Source organism: Falco naumanni, chromosome 4 (genome assembly GCF_017639655.2).
Source record: "Falco naumanni isolate bFalNau1 chromosome 4, bFalNau1.pat, whole genome shotgun sequence".
Taxonomy (NCBI): domain Eukaryota; kingdom Metazoa; phylum Chordata; class Aves; order Falconiformes; family Falconidae; genus Falco; species Falco naumanni.
This window is the reverse complement of record NC_054057.1, coordinates 84253707-84277143: the sequence shown is the minus strand read 5'-3', so window position 1 is coordinate 84277143 and position 23437 is coordinate 84253707. Positions and strand designations below refer to the sequence as shown.

At 57.8% G+C, this 23437-nt stretch overlaps 2 protein-coding genes across 4 annotated transcripts in view; one reads left to right on the top strand and one right to left on the bottom strand.

The window, feature by feature from the left end:
- Window positions 1-9813, top strand: part of RNF216 (ring finger protein 216) — an 80845-nt gene extending 71032 nt beyond the window's left edge. For all 3 annotated transcript variants that reach the window (XM_040591198.1, XM_040591199.1, XM_040591200.1), the window contains 2 exons: window positions 5559-5628; window positions 6230-9813. In XM_040591198.1, coding sequence (XP_040447132.1) covers window positions 5559-5628; window positions 6230-6549 — 390 coding nt within the window. In that variant the 3' untranslated portion in view covers window positions 6550-9813. The remainder of the gene's footprint in view (window positions 1-5558; window positions 5629-6229) is intronic.
- Window positions 9814-12261: 2448 nt separating this feature from the next.
- FSCN1 (fascin actin-bundling protein 1) lies at window positions 12262-23083 on the bottom strand. The gene is made up of 5 exons (XM_040592569.1): window positions 22220-23083; window positions 14966-15122; window positions 14365-14486; window positions 13916-14083; window positions 12262-13811 (listed from the first exon to the last, which is right to left on the bottom strand). Exons 1-5 carry the CDS (start codon window positions 23040-23042, stop codon window positions 13609-13611), a joined length of 1473 nt encoding a protein of 490 aa, XP_040448503.1. The 5' UTR covers window positions 23043-23083; the 3' UTR covers window positions 12262-13608.
- Window positions 23084-23437: the final 354 nt, after the last annotated feature.

Here is a 23437-nt window from a genome sequence, read left to right as displayed (position 1 = left end):
AGACAAAGCTCAGGACAGAGCAGTGAGAATCGGCTCTGGGACTTGGGGGCTGCCTTTTCCCCCGTTTCTAAAGAGCTGTAGCAAACCTGAGGCTGATGTGTGTGTTTTAGCCGGTTTGTAGAAATCCCACGGTGCAATTTGACTAATGCATTCTGATTGTTTTGGTAAACCAGGTTCTGCTCTTGTATGTATTATGTTTAATTTAATACCCGTCTTTGGACTATCAGTAATATTGCACAGCGGTGTTTTTGGCTTTCAATTTTAAGATGTTTTCACTAAACTCTTAAAACACTCCCAAAGGCCCATCATTAAAGTTCAAAGCAGAAAACTAATCAGTATAAGGTGTTTGCAATTATCCCTCCTTCTAGCAATATAAAAATAAGATGTTGAGTGAAGACTCTGTAGAACTACAGATGCATTAAGAAAATGCATGAAGTACTCAGCGCTGCCTTTAGGAGCTGGAGGTGGGGGGAAGCACCCCTAAATGTAGGGCGGAGGGTGGTTTGGTTTTTTGGTTTTGTTTTTTAACGTACTATAAAATGCCTTAATCACAAGCATACGGGTGATGCAGGGTGTTCCCAGAAAGCTATCAAGATGGAATGCCCGTTGTTAAAATAACTCTGCGTTTCTTAAAACACCAGCGTGTGCTTCGTCCCGGTCCTGGCCCCCCTTGTCCTGCAGCACTGCGGATGCCCCGTTCCAGTTCCAGCACAGCCTGCTTTTATCCCTGCCTCCTGCTGCATGGCGGAGCGCTGGAGACAGCCGATGCCTGCTCTTGCTCAGGCTCTCCGCAGCTGATCTGGGAATGATTTGAAACAAAACCCCTTAGTCCTTTGGAAGGCTCCGTCGTGAAAAATCATTTCAAGTTTATTAGTAACGGCTGCGGCCACACGTACGTGGAAAAAGCAAGCAGTAAAAAGCCAGAAAGGGGGAGGCGGTGGTGGTGAAGGCGCTTTCTAAAGACAGGGGAGGGGTTGTGCAGCCCAGCAATAGTTACCGGGTCTCTCGTTGTCCCTCTTTCAGGAGGGGGGCAGCCGCTTTCCTGCGACACTTCATCATTAAAGACGATGAGAAGCAGAGCAGATAAAAACAGAGCTTTCAAAAGCTCGGTGGAGGGCACTTTTGTTCTGGGCAGAGGAGGTTTTATTTGGGGGAAGGGTGTCCGTGTGTGTCTTGCGGAGCTTTTATCTCCTTTGCCGCTGTGTGTTGTTGTTCCTGAGGGGCCGTATGTTTATGTGTGCAGGGCCCTGCGTGGGTGCTGGCCGTGGCTGCCACGTCCCAGCATTGTTGGAACAGGCCTCCCTGCCATGAAAAGGTGCCTGGCTTAGCAACCCAGCCCAGCTCCGGAGTTAATCCGTCCGCAGACCCCAGCCATCCCTTCTGCTGTGATTGGCTCTGTGCGCGCCGCATTCCCTGGATTCAATGGGAGAGCGCTGAAAGGAAAAGCCTCCTCCATGCCCAGATCCTTGGCGGGTGGGGGATCGCAAAGGCAGGCTCTCGGGCTGGCCAGGGCTGAAAATTTTTGGTGGCTACAGGACTGGAGATGGTTCTGGCCAAGAGCATCCCACTGTCCGATTCGGGACAAAAATCCATCCATCCATTGTTTTGCTGCTTAAAAATGCAGCTGCTATCAATAGCCGCATTTGCTTTCTGCAGTGTTTGCAGATAAGGAGGGTGAACACATCTCATAGAGCCTTTGCATTTTTCCCTTGGCCACCTCCCTTCTCCCGTGATGCAGCGGAGCCCGGGGAAGGGCCACGCTATAGCATTGCCCCGCACGGAGAGCCAAGTTATGTCCTTGCTCAAAAAACATGCGAGCTGGCTGGTGCTGAGAACCCCCCAGGGTCTGGGTGGTTGCTTTTCTTTTCTTTTTTTTTTTTTTTTTTTTCTTTTAGAGGAGGGGGGTTGTGTGGTGGTGGTTTTTTGCTGTAGGCAAGGCAGCTGACAGGAAGATGACTGTTAACTTGACAAGATAAATCCCTTCAATCCATGCAGCCTGTGAGTAGGCTATTAAAATTATAATCTAATCCTTTATTAAGGGACTTGAACCCGCTCAGGAAAATGGACACAAGAGGCTTTTGAAATTGTACTGCAGCCTCTACCCCATGTGACATTAAATGGTTTCTTACCACAACCGCCAGCCATAAGTGTGCTAATGAAAACTTAATTTTTGGTGTGGATGCTTTACCCCTAGATGCATCTGTCATCTCTCTCCAGTTACTCTGGAATCAAAATACAGCCTTTGCTTCCCAAAGAATTAGAGGTGTTTTGCAGAAATCACTGTTGTACATGGTGAATATTTGCAGCACTGAGACTTATTTTTTAATTCTGACCTGCACTGGTGCAAGACGTAATAGACAGAACATGTGGCGTCAGCTTTCCTTCACAAATGCCCTAAAATTATCTTGCTGTGCACATAGCAATTTTTTTTGCTCCATCTGGGACATGAATCTTTCTTAAATACTGCAGGTATCGAATTGTGCAGCTTGCCAAGTGTAATGTCACCTCCTGAACTAGGGAGGTGCATATTGTGCTGTGTATTTTTGTTCTTTCTATATTAATGGGTACTGGTTTTTCAGAAATACTGATACAAAAATCATTCTAACCCAAGGCTTGGTATGCAGGATTAAGTCCAAATACATCTTAACCTTCCAGTGTGGGAATACATTCTTATCAGCAGAGAAGCAACAAAGCTGATAACTGCTGTTCTTGGAGACAAGGCTTGTTACACCTCTGCTGTGATTTGCAGTTGCCAAACCAGTTGGGAAGTGGTCATCTTGATGGGCATCTGTTCTCGGCAGGTTTTTTGGCACCCAGGGCGTGCTGCAAGGTGCACCCCTGCTTGAAGAGCAAGAGGGGAGGAGGTTGAGTGGGGATCTCTGGCTGTTGCAATTGGGGTGACGTGTTTTCTGTTGTCCTTGCAAGACAGACATCATTTGGGAGGTCGGGCAGATGGGGTTTGCTCTTCAGCGTTTCCCTGGAGCTATGGGAGCTGCGGTAATTGAAGCCAGCATCACCTTGGGTCTGCATGCAGCTGGCTCGCCAGCCCCAGGGGCAGATGGCTTTGTCAAGCCCTCATTAGTGCAGAGGTCAGCTGCAGTTTAAACTGGGAGGGTCGAGTAGCCCTTGCTGCAGGAGGATCTCATAAAGTTGTGTTGTTCGTGTGCCCTGTTCCCCAGCCTTCTGCAGGACTGCTCGGTGTCAGCAGCAGCGTTTGCAGGAGCTGCAGCATCACGGGTGGGTGGTGGCAGGATGGCAGTGTCCTCGGAAAGTGCTCTTTCAGGGGGTTAATCACAGCCTTAGGCTAGAGTAAAAGCACTTTTCATAAGTTAGAAGGTGTTTCTGCATGTTTCTAGGCTTTAAGGTGAGGTTTATCTTTGTGTGAGGGAGAGAGATGGGGTGACATTCAGTTGAGCTTAAAATACGTTTCTTGTCATGTAACTAAAAAAGCCCTTCAGGTGCATTTTTTCCAGTAAAAGGCAATAAAGTGGGGAGGGGTGGCTGCCTCCATTTGCAAAGCTTTGGGGCCACCCTTTGGGAGTGCTGCTCAAGCGGCGAAGGAGTGGGGGGGGGGGGTGTTTGGTTGCTGGTTGTAGACCGTGCCCTGGTGGTTTTCCAGCCAGGGAACACTGGAATCTGATACTGGGGGGGTAACTAGAAGTTCTGTATAGGCTCAGAAGAGCCATTCTTCAGCAGTTTTTATGGAGATAGATAGGCTGTAATTAGCAGTCCGTGGAAGCAGCCTGCTTGGAGGGGGCAGGTGGCAGGGAGCATGTCCTGGGAAGTCTTAATTTTAACCATTGACTCTCAGAATACTAAAAGCGGGGGGAAGTATTGAGTTTGCTGGCTTTCTGCACATTAAGATAACTTCAGTCTCCCAGGGAAACCTTATCTGGTGGCGGGAGGAGGGGACATCTTAGCGAGCTTCCCAGGCGTTGCTGCTAGACATGTGCAGGACCGTGAGATTGGAACTGGGAAGCTGACTAGACTTAAAATAATTTCAACGTAGCTGCACACGTGAAGCATATTTCGGATTTAGTCCCAGAGCGCTCTTCAAAATAGAGGATATTTTCCACATTAAGAGTGTTCAGGAAGAAATGAATGGGTTTTGGCAATACTGAAATCAGGATGAATAAAACGAGGCAGAGCCTTGTGCGTTGTGGGGTGCTTGGGGTTCCCCTCCTGCTCCACTGTTAGCGCTCACGGAGGAAGTGCTGGAGCAAACAGCATGCTCCTTGCTGTGCAGGTGGACCCCGAGTGCCTGATGCAGGTGGTGTGTGTCATCCAGCAGCTCCTGTTCTTGGCCTTCTTCCCTGATAACTAACATCAAGAGTACCAACACTGTCCGGGGGTTTAGCTCTTCTCATTTGTTTCCTGAAAGTGCCAGGTAGTGTTTCATCCCAACGGATGCAAAGCAGCAGCGGGTGCAACCCTGCAGAAACCAGGAGGACCTCTGTTGCCATCACTGCACATATGGCCAGCAGAAGCATCTGCTGCCTGGCACAAGGAGGGAGATGTCTCTGTAGTTGTTCGGTGTGATCTTTGTTACCCCGATAGCTGTTGCATGCTGTGGTGCAGTGAAGAAACTCATTTTTCACAGCCGTTCTTGGGTGGGGACAGTTGGATCAGGGTGATTCTCTGGTTTCCTAGCAGCACTAGCTGCTGAAGAGTAAAGCTGAAGAGCTGCCTGGACCCTACGTGCTGTCGGTGCCCGTGGCCATCCCTCCAGGCAAGCCTCCTCTCCTAGCTCAAGAGCTGCGTAGTCTTCTGCCAGGACTTTGTCCATCACGCTCCCTCGATCTAGTAAAAGGTGGTGTAAATGCCATCTCTCTAGATATTTGCAGCACCTGAGACTTCACCGCGTTGTTTGGTCTCACTGCTGCTCCTTTGGGTTCAGAAAACTGAAGATGATGAGAGGCAGAAGGTGCCTCTCATCAGTTTCTGTTTCGGTTTCTGGCTTGTCCTTGTGTTCTTGTTGAGCAGCAGGTCTGAATATTCTTGCTATAACCTCTAGATAGACACTAAAGAAACATATTATGATTTATGCCCTCGTCAGATTTACAGATAAGATCTAAATGGCCTCGTCACAGCAGCGTTTAGCTACTAGAGCCAGGATTTAAGTTGTGTTAATTCTAGCTGTTGGGCCAAAAACTCTAGAAGCGCTAGCATAATGTAAATATTTAATAGGCTATTGCCATTTAAAAGATTAACAACTCTCTAGTAACTCTTCAGAGGGGCGGAGCTGGGCTGCAGTTCTCTGGTTTCCATCAAGTCAATGAATTTTAACACTGATCTCCCTGGAAAGCTGATCTTGGCCTTAGTCATGGTCTGTGGAGTAGGCTTGGCTCTACACAAGTGGCTTGTGCTGCCATCCCCCATGGCAGCCTTGCTTTTGACTAAGTCTAGGTCAACCCCAGATGAGGACAATTCAGCTGAATTTACTTTTTCCCCCCTCCCCCCTGTGCAAATGTGCTGAAAAGAGCAGCAGTACTTGGAGAATAGAAGGTTGCTGCAGCAGGACTTAGCCCGTTGACTCTTGGTACTCCTGTGATTTCTAGGAAGACGATGAGAAGATAATCCAGGAGATTCAGAAGGAGGCTGAAGAGGAGCAAAGGAAGAAAAATGGAGGTAAGTCCCAGTCTGTACCTGTGCTTTGAGATCAGACTGAGGATGACAGGAGAGCTCAGGGTTCCCAGCTACCGACGAGTCTGAATCGTCACTGGGTTCTTCCCAGAGCCTGGCTGTTTGCAGGCTTCTCTGTGCATTGCTGTGCTGCACCCAGCATCACCCCAGTCCTGCTCCAGAGAGGGGTGCAAGCCTCACCCTGTTCCTCCGGGGAACCCATCTAGCTTTAAAGGGCTGTTGCCAGCAGGTTTCATGCGTGTCCAGCTCTCCTTGGCGTCAGATGTCGTGGATGCACAGACCTGTCTCCTCTCCGCTTGCCCTGCACTGAAGGGCAGCATAGCCTCTGTGCTGAGTCATGGGGGTGCAGAAGGAGCTGTTCCCTGTCTGTGGTGTGGTGAAAAGATGAAAGGAGCCAACCTGGAAGGCTAGTGCCGTGCTCCCTGGTGCGTGGAGCATGGAAGGGGCAAGCAGCGATACTGCAGAGAGCATGTTTGAGGAATGTGCCGGGGATGGAGGATGCCAACTGCAAATGTAAGACCATGGACTGAGCTTGGTGAGTTCTTGTTTGTGGGATGACGGGTTCTTTTCTCTCCTCCCTCTGCAGAGAACAGCTTCAAGCGGATTGGCCCTCCTGCAGAAAAGCCCATGGAGAAAATCCAGAGAATTGAAGTCATCCCCAGACCCGTTCCTCAGAACCTCCATCAACCCCGGATGCCCCCTTACCCCTTCGTGCACCCTCCCTTCCCGCTCCCTCCCGTCCGTCCCATGTACAATAACATCCCCCTCAACATCGGCCCCATCCCTGCCCCCTACGTCCCCCCACTACCGAACATGAGGGTGAACTATGATTTCCCTCAGATCAATGTTCAGCTGGAGCACAACTTGCCTATGCACTTTGGCCCTCAGCCCCGACACCGGTTCTGACCTGGTTCAAACAGCACTTGGTGGAGGGTCATTGCAGGGCGAAGCCACCCCCGTAACACCACCCCCCTTCCTTCTGCAGCCCCCCTTGGTTTAGCCAGCGGGAAGGGGACGGGCTCTGGCTCACGGATACCTGCACTGCACCCTTCTCTAGAGCTTCTCTGAACTTCTGCGGTCAAACATTTCAACCTGTGCTGCTACAGGGCTTGGTGCTGTGTTTCCAAGGGGTCTCTCCCTCTGTTGGGCATCCAGATGTTTAGATTTGACAAAGCCTGTTCGGGTAGCTGTTGGGAAGAAAAGTGAGACTTTGTGGGGAGCACAAGGATGCAGCTGTCACTCGGGGACTTTCCAAAAATCCCATCAGTCGGAGCAGCTGCCACACAATCGAGTGAGTCTTGGGGGAAGGGAGGAGAGACTTGGCATTTGAGTAAGACCCTCAGGAGCAAGGTAACAGGAGTCGGCAGCCCTAGCCTTCTGCTTGCAGGGAGGTACAGGGCTGGGTTCCCGTGTTCTCCGGCATCCCTGTACCTGCTAGCACCTCACAGCAGAAATAAATTGTTCAAAACCAAGTCAGTCTAGTGTTTCTAGCATTTCTCACTCTACAAGTGGAGTGAGGGGATGCAGCAGCCATCTCATTGCTGAGATCTCAGTAGGAAGCCCAGGGCCATGTCTCAGGGCTTTAACAAGTAGCAAAAGACTCGGGCACCCTAACCTTTGGCTGAATTGAACTTGCCCCCTTTGAAGGGCTCAGGACTTTTTTTCCCCTAGGGGTGAGTGCCTGTCAGCTTCCAAAACATGGCCTTTGCTGTTCTCATCTGGCATCTCCCCCTGCTTCTGGTCGCAGTCCTTACAGACCTGATAGAAGCACCTGGAGCCTGAGCTGCATTCTTTATTGCAAAACTGCTTGGGCAAATAACCTGGTTAGATGCATAGATGGTGGTGTGTGATGTGTGTTGTAGCAGAAGGGTGAGGAACTGCCCCTGTAGTCGTGCGTGCAGGCAGCGGTGAGCCGGGAGCCCCCTTAGCCGACCCCCCTGCAGCGAAGGGGCAGCTGTAGCCTTGTGCTGCAGGAAGCTGGCTGCTTCCGCGGCGCTTAATGCCTTCTGCAAAATGTGTGTTTTGGCTTAATTGGCTTTGGAAAAGCATGTTAAAAGGCAAATGTGAGTATTGCTGGACTTAGGAAGTGAGGATTTAGGAAAAGCAAAACTTCCTTGTAAGAAGCAGGGGGTGTATTGCTGGGCTGTGGGAGGAGTGTTGGCACAAAGCCCTTTCCCCACAGGCCTTGGCTGTGCTGTCTCGTATGGGCCCCCTCTAGAAAAGAAAATGGTTGAAGTGGAAAAAAAAAAAGCCCCAAAACTCTTCCCAGAAATGCTGTGCTAGCTTTTAGCAGCCCGGTTGTGCTGTTGTTGTTTCCCGAGTGGTTTGATCCGGGCTTTGTTCTGCTCTGTCCGGCTGGGAGCTCTCTGGGTGCGTTTCCTCTCCCGTTATTCCCCCCTGTATCTTGGCATCCAGGTATCTCTCAGTTTGATTTGTTTTTCAGGTTAAACTCCCTGCCTCTGCCACGTGGTCCCTGCCAGACCCTCGCGCAGCTCTCCGTGTCCGCTCCCAGCACAGCGTCCCCTCGGGCACGCAGTGAGCGATGGGTGCAGCGCTGGCGGCGGGATGCTCCTGGGGAAAGGTAGCCTCCACCGTGGCCTGGGACAGCACCTGGGGACCACTGTCCCCAGGAGGGTCTCCCAGAGGGGACTTCTATGTCTTTTGGAGCTGAGTCAGCGATTTTTCCACTCTTGGGTGTTGCCTTGGGGTTGGACGTACCCTGTGGAGTTCCAGCTCCTCAGTGCCGCCATCTCTCTAGCAGTAATAACCAAGTGCTATTCCCTTGCTGCTATAATTTTCTTTAATTTATTTCTGGAAGTAGTCTGGGGGCTGCAGGAGCTTATCACTTGCTGCTCGGCTGGGTTTTAACCAGATTTAAATCCTGCCTTGCACCAAGCGATTCCCTGCGGTAGCCAGGAGCAGGGCGTCCCGTGGGATCTGGGGAGGGAGGGCTGTGTTCACAGCACTAGAGGGTGGCAAGAAAGTGGACTGAGGTCAGAAGAAGCATGGATGCTTCTTAGAACCAGCTCAGAAGAAAGGGAATCCTGGTTTTTTAATAGCTGAGACTTTCTGGGCTCAAGGGTCAGCTTGGATGAGCCCTCCAGGCTTCCTGAACCTTGTGCCTTTCCCAGCAGCACGGTCGCGGTTGTCCCCCAGCACCTGCCTGTGCAAAGCGGGGGTCAGGCAGTGGAGGGGGTTCGAGCAGTTGGGGCACAGCTCAGGTGTTGAGCCGGTGGCCCAGACGTGGAAGGTGAAGGAAACGTGATGGGTGTCACAGGGCGATGTGGCTGGGAGCAGTAACTAGCAAAACGGTGATTGGGTGCGTGTCTAGAGCTGCCTGGGGGTCTGCAAAGCCTGGGCAGGGGGGAGCGCAGAGATGGAGCGTGAGGGATGGAGGAGTGTCGGGCAGAGGTGCCAAGAGGAGGTTAGTGTCAGTGCTCCGTCCTCGTGGTTGGGATGTGATGAGGGTCTGCTGCTGCCATGGTGTGATGGTCATGGTCCTGGAGGAGCCTGGTGGGCGTAGGGGAAGAGGGGACCACTGTCCCCGTGTCCCCTGCCGAAACCATGAGCTTATTTGTGTCTGAGAGAAGAGAAATGGGTGCTTGGTCTGCGATGCGGCTGTGCCCTGCGCCCAGCAGCCCCCAGCGATGAGCCTTAGCCCTCTGCCCAGCCCTGGGGTGGTGCTGGGCTCCGAGCTGCTTCCCTCCCCAGGGAACACCCCCTTCACCGAAAATTACTCCACAGCCAATGCGTGTAGCCTCTCCTCCCCTCTACCCCAAGAGACCTTGAGCTGTGGTTTCTGATAGCACTCAGATCTGGGTCAGTTTATTTTAAAAGAAAAAAAGAAACCCAAAACTTAGTGCAGAAGCACCAGAGCCATCTGTGATCTGCATCCCGTTTTCCCTCCTGCCCTGTGGTCCTTGAAACCATTTGTCCTTCAGAAGGGGACAGGGAGGTTGCTGTGCCCAGGCTGATTCTGTAACAGGTACTTCTCATGGTTAATTGCAGTGTCCCATTTTACTTGCCTTAAAGGTGGGGAGAGAAACTTAGTATTTGCACTTAGCAAAACATTATATTAAAAGAAAGAAACCCTGTAAAGATGTGCATGTTCTGCAACTTTGTATAACAATAGCTGAAAATAAATAGGTGGTTTGTTACAAAAAAAAAAAAGAAATAAAAACCCACACCCAAAAAAAAAAAAGCAACATATTTTTCTTTACCTTCTGGTAGTAAACTGTTCTAATATTCTGTGTGTAAAAAGTTCCTGTATTATATTGTAATTTGAATTTTTTGTAAATAAATTTGTGCACTCTGGCTTTTACCTCCGTGCTTTCGTTACAGCCGAAGCATCCTCCTTCCAGCCCAGATGCCAGGGCTGATGGCAGGCGGCGGGGATGAGCAGGCAGGGCTCTTGTGCCAGATCTCAGCCCGTGCGGTTGAAAACTCTGTAAGTTGCAAGGCAAAACCCATTTGACCCTCCTGGAAAAGCTTAATACGTTCCACATGCTCCCGAGGAAAAACTGGACGGGATAGAAAATGGTTTCCAGTTGTTTCTTTAAATGGAAACCAGGATGTGTGTGTCGAGTGGAGGAAAGGCTGTGGGGGACTTCTCCCCCCCACCCCCCTTGCAGGAGTGATGCTAAATGCAGAATCTGGCCTTAAAAGCAAAAGGAAATGTGTGTTGGCGACTGGGGAGGAGGGGATGGGTGAGGGTCCTCCCTGCCACGCTGTGGTGGCTCTGGAGCCCCTTCCCCGTGCTGGCAAACAGCTGAGACCTAGCTCTGAAGGTCCCTCTGGCCTGTGCCCTCCCGCCCCCCCCCGGGTTGTGCGACTGGGGGCAGCTGGCAGCCCCCCTCCTTGCCCCACTCTTTGCTTTTACCAAACCAGCTTTGGATAGGTAAAAGCCAAATGGGCCGTCAGTGACCTGCAGTGCTGAGCTGGGCTGTGGGAGACAAGGGGCAGCGAAGGGGCTGGCTGCTTGGTGTGGGTGATGGAGCTGGTCCCCAGCCCCTCCATGGGTGGGTGCTGCACCCCAGCTTCACAGCCGAAACTGGGGTTGGCCCCAGCATGAAGCCTGGGTGGGTTGGTTGAGTTTTAGGGCTGGTTTTGGCTGTCCTGGGAGGGCTGGGGGTACATCCCAGCCATCCCAGCTCCTCCGGCCGGCTGCTGTGTGTTGGCCCGGGCTGGCTGCAGCAGGTGGGCATCCCACCTCCTTCCCGTCCTTGGTTCTTTCTTTTTCTCCTCCGTATCACTGAGCAGAGATGCCACACTGCACCCAAAACCAGCATCCCGCTCCATGCAACCTGCTCTAGCAGGGGGCTGAGTTAGATCTCCAGAGGTCCCTCCCAACCCCAACCATTCCATGATTCTGCAATCCCACCGCTCTTCCCTCCTACCAGGTACCTCCTCCCTCTCTCAGGGACATCATATGGGGCAGGGAATATCTGAGCCGGGGGAAAAAAAGGCAGTGCCTTCGCAGGAGAGCTGGGGTGCTGGTGCATCCCTGACCGCTGCGCAGGTGGGTGCAGTGCCCTGAGCATCTCGAGGTGACCAGCCTCCAGCCGGCTTTGGCTTTAGTCCCTTGGGTAGGATGAGCCTGTTGGCCACCGTTCCCTGGCCGCCCACCCGCCCGAGCCCTCCAGTTCCAGCTCAGGCTTGGTGAAGCAGTTTGGCCCCCAAATGCCCCATGCTCAGCCTCGTGCCTCATTAAAAGGCTGTTGCAGCTGCAGCTGCCCTGACAGACCACACACCGCTGCTTCTATCCGAATGCAAGGTTTTTTTATTCATCTTTCTCCATTTGAAGCTTTTTTTTAAGTTATACAAATGGCACTTACAAAAAAATAATAATAAAAAAAAAAAACCAAATAAACCCGAAACTTAAAATTTTCAGAGTGAGATGTTTTCAGAGAGTCACGACACCCGATAAGGAGACAGGAGAGATGATGACCTAGTGTCACACGGGAGAAGCTGGAGCGGGAGTTACATGGTTCCAACTGCGACGGGGGACAGGGCGGAGGCAACACGGTGAGGGGGTGAAGGCCAGCAAAAAGTGTGTGCCAAGTCACAGGGTCACTCAGGGCTTCATCAAGACACTCGGTCCTTCGAGGGGCAGCGCGGTCCCCGGGTGGGTGGGCACCACAGCCCCTGGATGTGAGCGCAGAGCCGAGGTAGAGTCCCAGCCAGGATCCCCTGCGCCAGCCAGGGACCCTGGCCCAGAGGTGTCCCCCTGGCAGGGGACGGGTGGCTCGCTCTCCCAGCTGAGAGGTTAGCACCAAGCTCCTATGGAGGGCTGCCCCTCCACGTGGCTTTAAGGCTGACGAGCCCCTACCTTGCCTGCGGCGACAGGGACCGGCCCTGGTCTGGCACCGCAGCGATGCCGCGAGCACCCTTGGTGTGGGGTGGGCACCAGCGCTCCCTCCCCAGCGGGGGCCCAAGGGGAAAAGGCTCCTTGGTGTGTTTGCAGGGAGCGAATCCCGGCCCCAGGAAGGCCCCAAAGGATAAAGTGCCTTTCAACACCCTAACGAACACGTCAGCATCACCTGTTACAAACAGCGTTATACTCTAATGCAGACCTAGTACAGACAACAGCTGGTAACACAGTGCCATGGAGAGCATATATAAATAGAGACTAACAAAAATACTGTTTTGGTCTTTTTTTTTTTCTTTTTTTTTTTCTTTTTTTTTTTTTAATGTTTCCAGTAGGGTTGCGATGGCATGAGAGCCGAGCCCAGGTGCCCCGGGGGCGGCGAGATGAGGAGCTGCCCTCCTCAGGGGAGCCCACAGGAACGGGCACTTCCTAATTCAGCATTAGGTGTTCAGTGATTTGCCTCACTGTTCCAGTATTTTACAAGAGAGAGAGAAAAGAAAAAGAAAAAAAAAAAAAGAGAAGAAAAAAAAAAAAAAACAACAAAGCTACTGAGCAAATATCACTGTGCAAAGTTTGCTAAGGAACTTTTCTATTCTGTAAACCAAAATCTGCAGTTTATGCTTCCAGCCACCGCCCAGGGCAGGTTGCATCGGCCAGCTGGGCTCCTGCGGGGACCAAAGCCTGCCAGCGCTGGAGGTGGGCTGGATGAAGCCCCCACCCGGCACGAGCTCTGCATCCCCCCCACGCCATCCCCTCCCAGGCACAGCAGCAGGACCAGCTCAGGCAGCCACCTGCCCGGCTGGCCCCACAGCCAAGGTCTATGATGCTCCTCCACAGCCAGAAGCACAAGGAGGGGCAGAGGGACACAAGGCGTGTGGGGCTCCATGAGATGAAAGACTGAGGCTTTCCAGACGGGATCACCCTAAAAAAATCATTTCCAGGTGCAGGGGTCGGGGGGGTCGGCTTGGTGGCCCTTCCATGGGGACCCATGCCGGCACACACCAGCCCCAGGGCTGCTGTGATATGTAAGGTCACCTCAGCGGCTCAGCCAGGGATGAATCCTGCCCCGAAAGCCAGGAGCGGAGAGAAGCTGCCAGGGAGAGCCAGGAGGAGCTGGCTGAGCCCAGCACCATCGCTCTGCCCCTGCTTGGAGCAGGTCAGGATGGCACAGGTGTGCCGGGGGACACTGGCAGGACAGATTTGGGCGGCGCCAGCGCTGATATGGTGGAAGCAAGCATGGAGGTGATCTTATTCCCTTTTTTTCAATCGAGGAGTGGAAACTGAACTACCTAAGGTGATGCTCAGGGCTGGGATGGGGGTCGGCAGTTTCCAAGCCCAGCAAACCTGGAGGGAGGCAAGGGGGGAGGAGGATAGAGACAGACCCCTCTACAGAGCTATAGGCAGGCTGCCCCCATCACTTTTCCAGTTCTTACAGGGATTTATGGAGACCCACCTCCCACATAACGCACCAACTCTACGGCAGGAGGAAAGGGCAAGCCAGTCTGAAAATCCTTTTACAGAGGAGAAACAAAACCCAAAAGAAAAAAGGACGGAGGAGGGAAAAGAGAAGTTGGCAATGGGAGGTATGCTAAAGTGCATTAATATTCCCAGAGGGTGGAGGCGTCAATGGCGTCGGCGGATGCCTTGAGGACCCCAGCATGGTCACCCTTCAGGTATTTGCCATTGATTTTGATGGCCACTTTGTTATAGTCGCAGAACTCAAAAAAGAAGTCCACGGGGGTGTCGCTGCTGCTGGTGACGGACGACTCACTCCCCACCATCCAGTACTTCCCAGTGGCATCTGCAGGCAAGAGGGAGAGGGGACAAGGTGGCCCTGTGAGCCACCACAGGGACCCCCATGGCCGTCACCCCACCCCCAGCCCGTAGCCACCCCCGAGGACTCACCCTTGATGTTGTAGGCTCCGTCATTGAACTCCAGCTGGAAGACATCGTAGGAGGAGCGGTTGGAGTCCAGGGTGCCAGTCACCTTCCGGCACCCGATGAAGCCGTGCTCGCCACGGAGGACGATGATGGGCCTGTTGATCAGCTTCATCACAAAATGCTCCGTCTCACCTGCGCCGGAGGGGAGAAAGGATATGAGAGCAGCCCAGGGGGTGCAGCGCCCGGACCCCACAGCCGGCAGGCAGCAGTGAGGAGGGTGGGCTGTGCCCCCCACCCATTTCTCACCCACCCCATCTGGCCTCCCATCTCACAGCATGTGAAACGGTCATTAAGAAAACTTACTGCCTGCATCCCTGAGCATCATTCGGAAGAGGAGTCTGGTTCGGAGCGGGGACTTTGTCCATCCCCTGCCACCCCAGCACAGGACAGGGGTCCCTAAGGGGGTCCCTTACCCGCTGTCTCCATGGAGGCCGCCAGCTGCCCGTTCTTCTTTGCTGTCACGTACTTGCCATTGGCAGCTTTCAGGGTGATGCGCTTGTCACACCACTCGATGTCAAAATAGCAGCTCGCGTTCCTGCAGGGGCAGAGAGAGCCTTCAGTGGGATGCAACAGATGGGGACCTGCCGGTGCCACCCCACCACCTTGGAAAGGGTCACAGCAGGAACCGGGAGATCCCGATTCGATACATTTTTTGCAGGATGGGCCACATCGTAGTGGCCGTCGAAGCCCTCGCCCCACGGGCAGGAGGCAGGCAGGCAGCCAAATGCATTTTTGGGGTTTCTGCCCGGCTCGCAGAGGGTTGAACTGCGGGGTAAAGCATTTCAACAGCCCCAGCCGGCCGGGAAGGATTACGTGGCCCGAAGGACTTCCTGAGCATCGTGGGTGGCAAGCCCCGGGCCAGCCCCAGGGCTCTCCAGGGAATTCACCGCCTTCGCTGGAAAGTGTTTTGGGATGAGCGCCTAGGCTGGAAAATCCCCAGGATAACCCCGGCAGATGAAGAGGGGTCCCTGAAGCCCATGCACGGCCCCAGGCTGGTGGGGGCAGAGGACTCACTTTGTGGAGGCGGTGGACTGGATGCCCCCATTTGAGGTGAGCATCCAGTACTTCCCAGTATAGGTCCTGAAGGCGCATTTCTTGGTGTCCTTGTTGATCTCCAGCTGGTAGGTCTCCTGGTCACCCTCCTCATCTTGATTGGCCGAGAGGTCCATCCCTGCAGGGCAGAGGCAGATGGAAGTGGGGGTGCACAAGGCGGGGGGGGGACCCCAAACCACCTCTAGCGGGTCCAGGTGTGGAACCAGCCCAGGAAACCCCACTGAGAAGGGCTCCCACTCCCCTGGGTGAGCTTTGCTGACTCCCAAATCCCTCGCACACCATCCCACCCCAGAATTTTGCGTTCAAATCCAGGTTTGCATTTGGCTGCTCAGGTGTTGAGGCCATAAACTGGACTGAGCTGAGGCAGCCACCTGACTCTCCGGCTCCACCACCATCAGCTCCATCACGATTAAGCATCAAGCAAAGACCAGCCAAGGTATTTCACGCACAAAGGGCTGTAGTTTTTTAAACACACACACACACCCTGAGGGTGACAGCCAGGTTACTGAATCCATTAGCAGAGGCCACTGGGCCACCTATGAATCCCCAGCTCACGGCGTGGTTAAGCACCGTGGCACCATCCTTCCTCCATAAATTGTCACAGCCTGTCAGGGCGGTGAGGTTTGCAGGGAGGCAGCTCGGGAAAGCCCTGGGGCAGCCAAGCCTTTCCCAGTCAGACCAGCCGGTCCCCCAGCTCTGCCAGCCAGGATGACCCATCCCTGCACCAACGGGACCAGAGACAGCATTTGCCCTTGGCAACCTTGGAGGCAGATGCAGCTGGTCCTGGGGCCACCAGCCACAGTCCTGGGGCAACCGCTGGCCCCCCCAGGCCACATGCACATCCACCCACAGGCACTGAGCCTAAGCAAACCTGCTTAGTCAGGGCTAGCGGGGCCAAATCCTCTCCAGAGCTCTCCAGCTTGGTGGATTTCTGCCCAAAAATACTTCTGGGGAGGCGAGTCACAAGCCGTAGCCTGCAGCCAGAGCAAAACAGCCAAGCTGCCGTGCTGGGTTTTGGGGAGGGAGCTGGGGCGCGGTGCTCGGCCCCGCTTCTCCCTGTCTACCTACAGCTGGGACGAGTGGAGATGGGCCCCAGTACCACCAGTGGAGCACAGGTCCATAACCAATGGGAACAGCTCAGGAGAGGATGGCGATACAGACTGGGGTCTAGTACAGCTGGGTAAGTTTTTCACAGCAGAAAGCACCCACATCCCTCTCCTGTAGCACCCATGTGGTGTCCAACCATGCACCAGGTCCTGTAAAGGATGCGAGGTGCGTGTGCAACCTTTCTGCCCAAATCTGCCTTTTCCTGGAGCCAAGGACCTGCTCGTGGGGCTGGTCAACGTGTTTGGCCCCTTGCACCTTCCTCAGCTGCTGGGAGTGGGAATGCTGCAGTACAGGGTCACTGGGAGGGCTCCAGGGACCGCCGCCGGGGTGGCCCTTGTGCACGGCACAGCCACCAGTGAGTCCCACCAGCTGCACCCACCTGAGGAGGGACCATCCACCTCCACACACCAGCTGTCGGCCTCAGAGGTGGCGATGGTGGCTTTCCATCGCCCGCCTGCATCTCTCAAGAGCCATCCGCATCCCATGCCACCCCTATCCCAGGAGCCATCTCTGCTTCGCTTATCAGTCTCCCACCTTTCCCAAAGGGATCAGGCTTTGAGGGCTTGGCTTTGTTGGCTGTAATCTTCTCTCCCACACCCAAACTGTCCTATGGCTGCCACACCGCTGCCTGTCCTCAGCTCCCTCTCCCACTGAGCATCCTCTGGCACCTTCTGCAGCTCCCGATGGACACACCACTGCCCCGCTGCTCTGCTCCCCGGCGTATCTGGGGCAGCACGGGGGGCAAAGGGGTGCTGTAGGGCCACCAAGCCCAGCCCCGCCGGTAGAGTCCTCGGCTGGCACAGCTGTCCCACACTCGCCGCCTCCCAGGGCTGCCGGGGGCTGAGCCAGCGGTCGGTGGAAACATTTGGTTTTGATTTTTGCACCCCCGCCGGGAAAGCAGCGCCGCAGCGGGCTGCTCCGAGAGCTGTACAGCCGCCTGCGCGCTGCACAGGGGGGCTCTGCGGGGGCTCACAGGGACAGACTGGGCTGCGGGAGGGGATGCCAGGAGGTGCAGCCCAGCACCCAGGGCTGCCAGCACCCCTGAACCCCCCTAACCTGCAAGTGCTGCTGCTGCTGATTGCAGTGGGGGGCAAGCAGGCAGCAGAGCTTCCTCCTTGCCAGGCTTTTCGGCAAAGAGCTGCCTGACCTGCAGGCACCAGGATGGGGAGAGTCTGGGGGGATGCTCTGCGCCACAGATGGGCTGGAGGGGGGACAGGAGCACTGGGAGCCTCCCAACACCATCCCTTTGCCCCCAGGGACCCCCCACCACAGAGCACAGCGAACCCACCGGGCTCCCCCACCCCGCTGCCGTGCAGTTGCCCAGGCTCTGGCCATGGCGGGGAGGTTTGGCTTTTGCTGGTGCTGCAGGAGGGTCTCCCACCGCCCCCTCCCCAAAAGCGGCGCTGGGTTGGGTTACACCGACTCAGCAGAAAGGAATGCAATTATGGCGGGGGCAGAAGGCAGCTTCAAAGGGCTGTAACTGAGCTGGAGCAGGAGGTTTGGGGGGTCAGAGCGGGGAGGGATGGGATGAAGCATGGGCAGAGAGGCGGTAGGACCATGGCGGGTCTAGGAGCGATGTCCCCGTGTCCCCATGGTGAGGACACAGAGGCTGTCCCTCCAGCCACCCCCTGCCACCACCCCGCTTTTTGCAGCCCAGGGCTGTGGCAGGGAGCCCGCAGCCACCCGCTCTCCCGCAGCGCCCGGCCCGGCTGTGCCGCTCCCATTGCAATCACGCTTTAATTACCGCTCTTGGTAAATTTACAGTCTGGAGCCGCACGACTCTGCCTGACCTTGACAAAGCTGCTAATTACAGCTGGAGGCTGGAGGGGGGCAATCACACAGCGGCAGGGCAGCGTTTGGGGAGCAGGGGGGCACGGCTGCTCCCCCCCAGATTCCCTGTGTGGGATGTCCTCCGGCTCCATCCACAACATGGGTTTGCTAGGGGGGTCCTGGGGAGGTGGGAGCTGAGGCACGTCCCCCCGCAAGGGCTGCCTAACACGGTGCCCCACCCCCCACCCCCAAACAAAGCCCTGGGCTCAGGGTCCTCGGAGAGCCAGGGAGGGCGATGGGGGACAAGCCGGCGCTGGCGCAGGGAAGGGCTTCCCAAGCCCCTCAGCTGCTGCCAGCCCCTCGGGTTTGCAGGATCAATGCCCCAGCCCTCGCTGCTCTCCAACCCTGGATGGCAGATGCACATGGAGGCCTGTGGCCATCCCAGAGCACGTGCCTTCCCACATCTCCCGGGGAGAGGCTTCTCCATCTAAAGGAGCAGTTTGCTGTACCTGTGCCAACCTCCGTGCCACCAGGGGCCACAGACCCAGTGTGGGGGTCATTTACAGCATGTAGAAGACCTTCCCTCTACATTAAACTCACACAGGTGGTGCCCTACATGCCATCCTGGGATGCTGGTGAGACCCAGCGGGATGCGCTCCATGGGGAGGAGGCCAAGAGCCCGGCGGACCATGGCCAGCCAGTGGGACAAGCCAGCCAGAGCAGTCCCCATGCTCGGACCCACGGGGGGCAGACCCACACGTCAGGAGCTGCCCGTGCACAGGCTCTGCTCGCTGCCTTTCTCCAGCTGGGAGCTGGCAGGACCCGCAGGCAGCTGCCAGCCCTGCCCAGCACCCGGAGCAGACGGGAGGCTGCACCTTTCCCATCCTCCGACTCCCCAGAGGCCAAGAGGCTCCCTTGCAGAAACACCACGGTTATGGCTGATAAAACCTGAGCCTGCCTTCCTCCAAGGGAGTGCTGGCAAAGCCCCCGAGCCCTCGCGGGTGGCAGGGCAGGATTTCGGGTCCTGGTGCCCCAGCAGCCCAGGGGATGCTGCAGCCAGCTCTGCCGGCGCACGTTGGGTCCGGTCTCCCTGCAGGGCTCTGGCACCCCACACCACAGCCGCACACGTGCTCCGAGACTCGTCCCCTCCAGACGGGCTTATGCTGCAACCGTACATAAATCCAAGGATGTTTTTATCTAAAAGCAACAGCCTGGAGCACCCAGGGACCACACAGCTCCTCTGCTGGGGGTGCAGCTCTGCAAGGGGGTCACGGGTGGGGGTGAAGCATGGATTTCCTGGAAAACCCGCTCCTCCTTCCCTACGGATTTCCTGTGGCTTTGTGGTCTCCCCCAAGCACCAACGCGCCACTTGGCATCTCCAGATGAAAACCTGCACCCGAGCGTGTGCCCCCAGTCACGCTCCCCACCCAGAGCCACATCTCCCCACCTCAGGCCAGGAGGGCTCCCAGCCCCGGAGCAGAGCTCCCCGTCACCAACCTGGCATGCCCAGGCACACTCCCATCACCGCCCTGCTCGCTCGCCCCCTCCCTGGACCCCCATTTCCCGAAATGCCTCGCTTCCCAGTCGGCCCATCCTCTCCCCCCCACGGTTTGCGGGGGGGGGGGGGGGGCAGGCGGAGCACCTCTGCCGGGCGGGGGGCTGGCAGGGGCCCAGCGGAGCTGGGAGGACGCCAGCGTTCTGCCCCCGGGGACCCTCGCGCCCACAAAGGGCCTTTTGTTGCCGCAGTCGGGGCTAGAAAGGAGCCATTGAGCCGGGGAGGAGGCCGCTTTCTGCTGGCAGCACCCCGGCAGGGCTCCGTTGGGAGGCGCGATGGGGAGATGGGGGTCTCACGGAGCCTGAGGCTCCCCAGGGTGCCCATCCTGTGGCTGGAGGCAGGGCAGCGGTGCCAGGGCCCCCCCAGCCCCAGTGCTGGTGCAGAGGCAGGGCTGGCACCTACTTCATGCTTCCCCCGGGATGGTGGCGTCGTGGTCCCCAGTGCCCCGTATGCAGGCGGTGGTGACACCGGCCATCCCAGGGACAGGGAGAAGGCTCCCGGCCAGGAGCTGACTCGACACTTGCGGGACAGCGCTGTCCCAAGCTTGGACCGGCTCCAGCTCCCAGCCAGGGGAACCACAAAATCCCAGTGGCCCTGTCCCCACTCCTCGGGGGGCGGACAGCCACTGCCATCCCCGCTCCCTCCCTAACCCCAGGCGGGCACAAGCTGCCCATTCCCAGGTGCAGCCGCTCCGTGCCCACCGCCCGCATCCCGGGCAGCCATCCCGGGCGGCCATCGGCACTTCTGCCAGCAGCGCGGCGCTTATCAGCGCGGCGGGGGAAAGGGCTGTCTGCAACCACTTCCTCCGACGGTTGTTTGTCGGCTGCCTCCTCCGAAACCTTGGGACAAGGCGCTTTTCCCGACGGGAGAAGGGAGGGCGAGCCCAGAGCGCGGCAGCTCCCAGCCTCTCGCTGCTGCCGGGCAGGATAAACCAGGTAGAAACGGCTTCTCCGGCCAAAATGGACTCAAGCAGCGAGGGTGTGCAGCCCCGGCGCACCCTTCCCCACTGGATTTTGCTTGGAAAGGGGCCGGGCCCAGCCCAGAGCCCCCTGTTGCTGGGGAGATTTGTGCCCCCCCCCCCCCCTTCCCACCACCCCCATCCCTGTGAATCACACAAAGCCGGCAGGTCCGCCAGCAGCGCTCCCACTCACGCCGTGGGGCTCCCACCACCGCCACCCCATCCCGCACAATCTCCCCCCACATCTGGTTTTCCCATCTCCGGTGACAAAGGGCTGCAGCAGCCCTTCCCCCACGGCGCTGCGGCAGCCTCCCGCCATCTCCATCCTCCTCCTCTCTTCCCCAAACCCCTACGCCTGGGCAAATAGTCCCCGCTGCCCATCTTCACAGGCATTATTTTGTTTTTTTTAAGGGGCTGCTCTGCAGCACAGGATTTGCTCTCTGAAAGGAGAAAGGTGGCGAGCTCCCGGCAAGGAGCTGCTCAGGCACAGACGAGGATTCACCTTGAAATATTGTATATACAGACAACAAAAATTCCCCGCTGCTTGTTCCTCCAGGCTTCGCTGCAGTGAGACATGCTCGCACCCATCCCGCGCCCGGCGTGTGCCGGCCTGACTCGGCGTGCCGGTGACATGCCCCACGGCTCCCACACCAGCCCGGCAGGCAGCCGTGCACCTCCAGCATCGCCCAGCCCGCAGAGCCGGGACCCCCGGCCCCCTGCAAGCACCCCGCAAGCTAGGGGGTGCGATGCGCACCGGGTACTCGAGGGCAGGCGGGCGGCCATGTGCCCAGGGCAGCCGTGCCGTGTGGCCGTGACGCCCGAAGCAGGCAGCACGGTGGCCCCTGGGGCGAGCGGCAGGAACGGGGATGGGTGCGGGCGGCGCGGCGGGCGAAGCGGCTGCCTTTGTGCGGGTGGATGTGGGATGCGGGTGCATGTGGGATGCGGGTGTTTTGGCGAAGCCGTTTATGTAACACTGCCAAGGCTGGGGATGGGATGGGCAGCACCCAGCCCCCACACACTGGGAAATGCAGCCCCACGGGGTTGGGGGGAGGGGATTACTGCCCCATGGGGGCAACCGCAGCCTCCCCAGGCCCCGTTCTGCAGGGCACATGGCCGAGGGAAGGGGGAGGTTGGTGGAGGCTTTGTTGGGTGAACAATGAGCTCTGCAGGTAGGAAGGCGAGGGATGGCAGCCCTGCCTCCTTCCAGCAGGGGAAGGCCCCATCCACCCCCACAGCCCCCCTGCCCTGTCCATCCCCGCACCCCAAAGCAGGCCCCTCACTGTCCCCCCTGCCCAGGGCACCCTGCAGAGGTGACGCTGAAGGGCTGGGGGGGCCAGGGGACCCCAGGCAGGCGATGCTGCAGGGCTGGGGGAGGGGGAAGGGAGGGGTGCGGGGGGAATGGGGGTGGAGGGGTTGGGGGAGGGACCGCGGGCAGCCATGCTGGAGGGGAGCAGGGGTGCCCTGAGGCGATGGTGGCTTCAGGAGAGGGGTGTGGGGACTTGTGCGAAAAGGGGTTCAAGCGCGGGGGGGGACACCCTGAAGAGGTGATGGCAGAGGGATGCAGGGGAGCACCCTTGGGGCGGGGGGGGCTGCCGCTGCAGGAAGGCAGGGGATGCTGCAGGGACGCGGGGGGCTGCCAGGGGGGCAGCGCTGGGGGGGGCACTCCGGGGAGATGGAGGGGATGCGGCGGTGATGCCCGAGGGATGCAGGAGGGCAGCTCAGCTCGGGGCAGGCAGCGCCCGAGGGACGCCGATGCCGGCGGGATGCAGGGGCTCACCCCGGGCTGGAGACCCCAGGGACTCCCCCCATTCCCACCCCCTCGTACCTTGCCGGGTAGAGACATTCCTGTCGTTGCCGGCTCGGAGCACGACCTGCGGGCAGCTCTGCTCGAGGGCGAAGAGCTCGTCCTTGCCCACCTTGGCGCTCTTGCCCGCCTTGAGGGTGCCGCTGGGGCCCGAGGGGGCGAGGTAGCGACCCTCCCCGTCGCGAAAGGCCACCTTCCCGCAGCGGAACTCGAGGGTGAAGGCGGTGCCGGGCTCGGCGGCGGGGACCAGGCGGCCGTCGCAGCGCAGCAGGCGGTGGTCGCAGCTCTGCAGGCTGTAGCGCTGCTCCACGAAGAGCAGGGTGATGAGGGCATCCACGCCCCACGGCACGTCGCGGTCCACGGCCAGCTCGTCGCGGCGAGGCCCCAGGTGGGCGTAGCGCTTGCGGGCCAGGCTGTAGAGGTTGGCCTGGGGGTGCATGGCCAGGTGGACGCTCCATTTCTCGGTGGCCGAGACGGCGGGGGCGAAGCAGGAGAGCCGGTCCTCGGTGCCGCCGAAGAAGCGGCGGTGGGGCTCGGACTGCAGCGACCAGCGCCCGTCGCCGTGAGCCACCACCAAGAAGCGACAGTCGGGACCCGGCTCCTCGCTGTCGCAGCTCACCCGGCCGTCCTTGTCGGCTGCCAGGTAGCGGCCCAGGTGGCTCTTGAGCAGCACGGCGCTGGAGTCCTCCCCGTCCTGCTCCAGCGTCCAGATCTGCTTCTTCTTCATGCTGGCGGCCGAGGCGTTCACCTTGAAGCCGAAGGCCTCCGCCGTCAGGTACTTGTTGCTGCAGTTGATGAGCCCGAACTGGATCTGCACCGGCTCCGCCGTCCCGTTCGCCGTCATCCTGCCGCCACCGCCGCCGCTGCCGCCGACCGCCGCGCCCGCCCCGACGCCGCCTTTATAGCGCCGCCGCCGCGGCACCGCCCCCCGCCCGCCGGGCCGGCCCCCACCGCGACCACCACCCGCCGCCCCCCGCCCGCGGGGCCGGCCCCCACCGCGACCCCCGCCCGCCGCCGCTGCGCCCCCGCACCGCGGCGTGGCAGGAGCCGGCCAGCTGCGGCCACAGCCCCCTCGGATGGCGGGACACCCCCCCGCGGTGAGGCTCCACTGCACGGCAAGAGCCTTCCCCGCGTTACAAAAGCTCCGTCCAATTGGCAGGACCCTCCCCACTGCGAGACCCCCCTGCATGGCAAGACCTCCCCAGGCACTGGAGAGCCCCCTCGAATTTCAGGACGCTC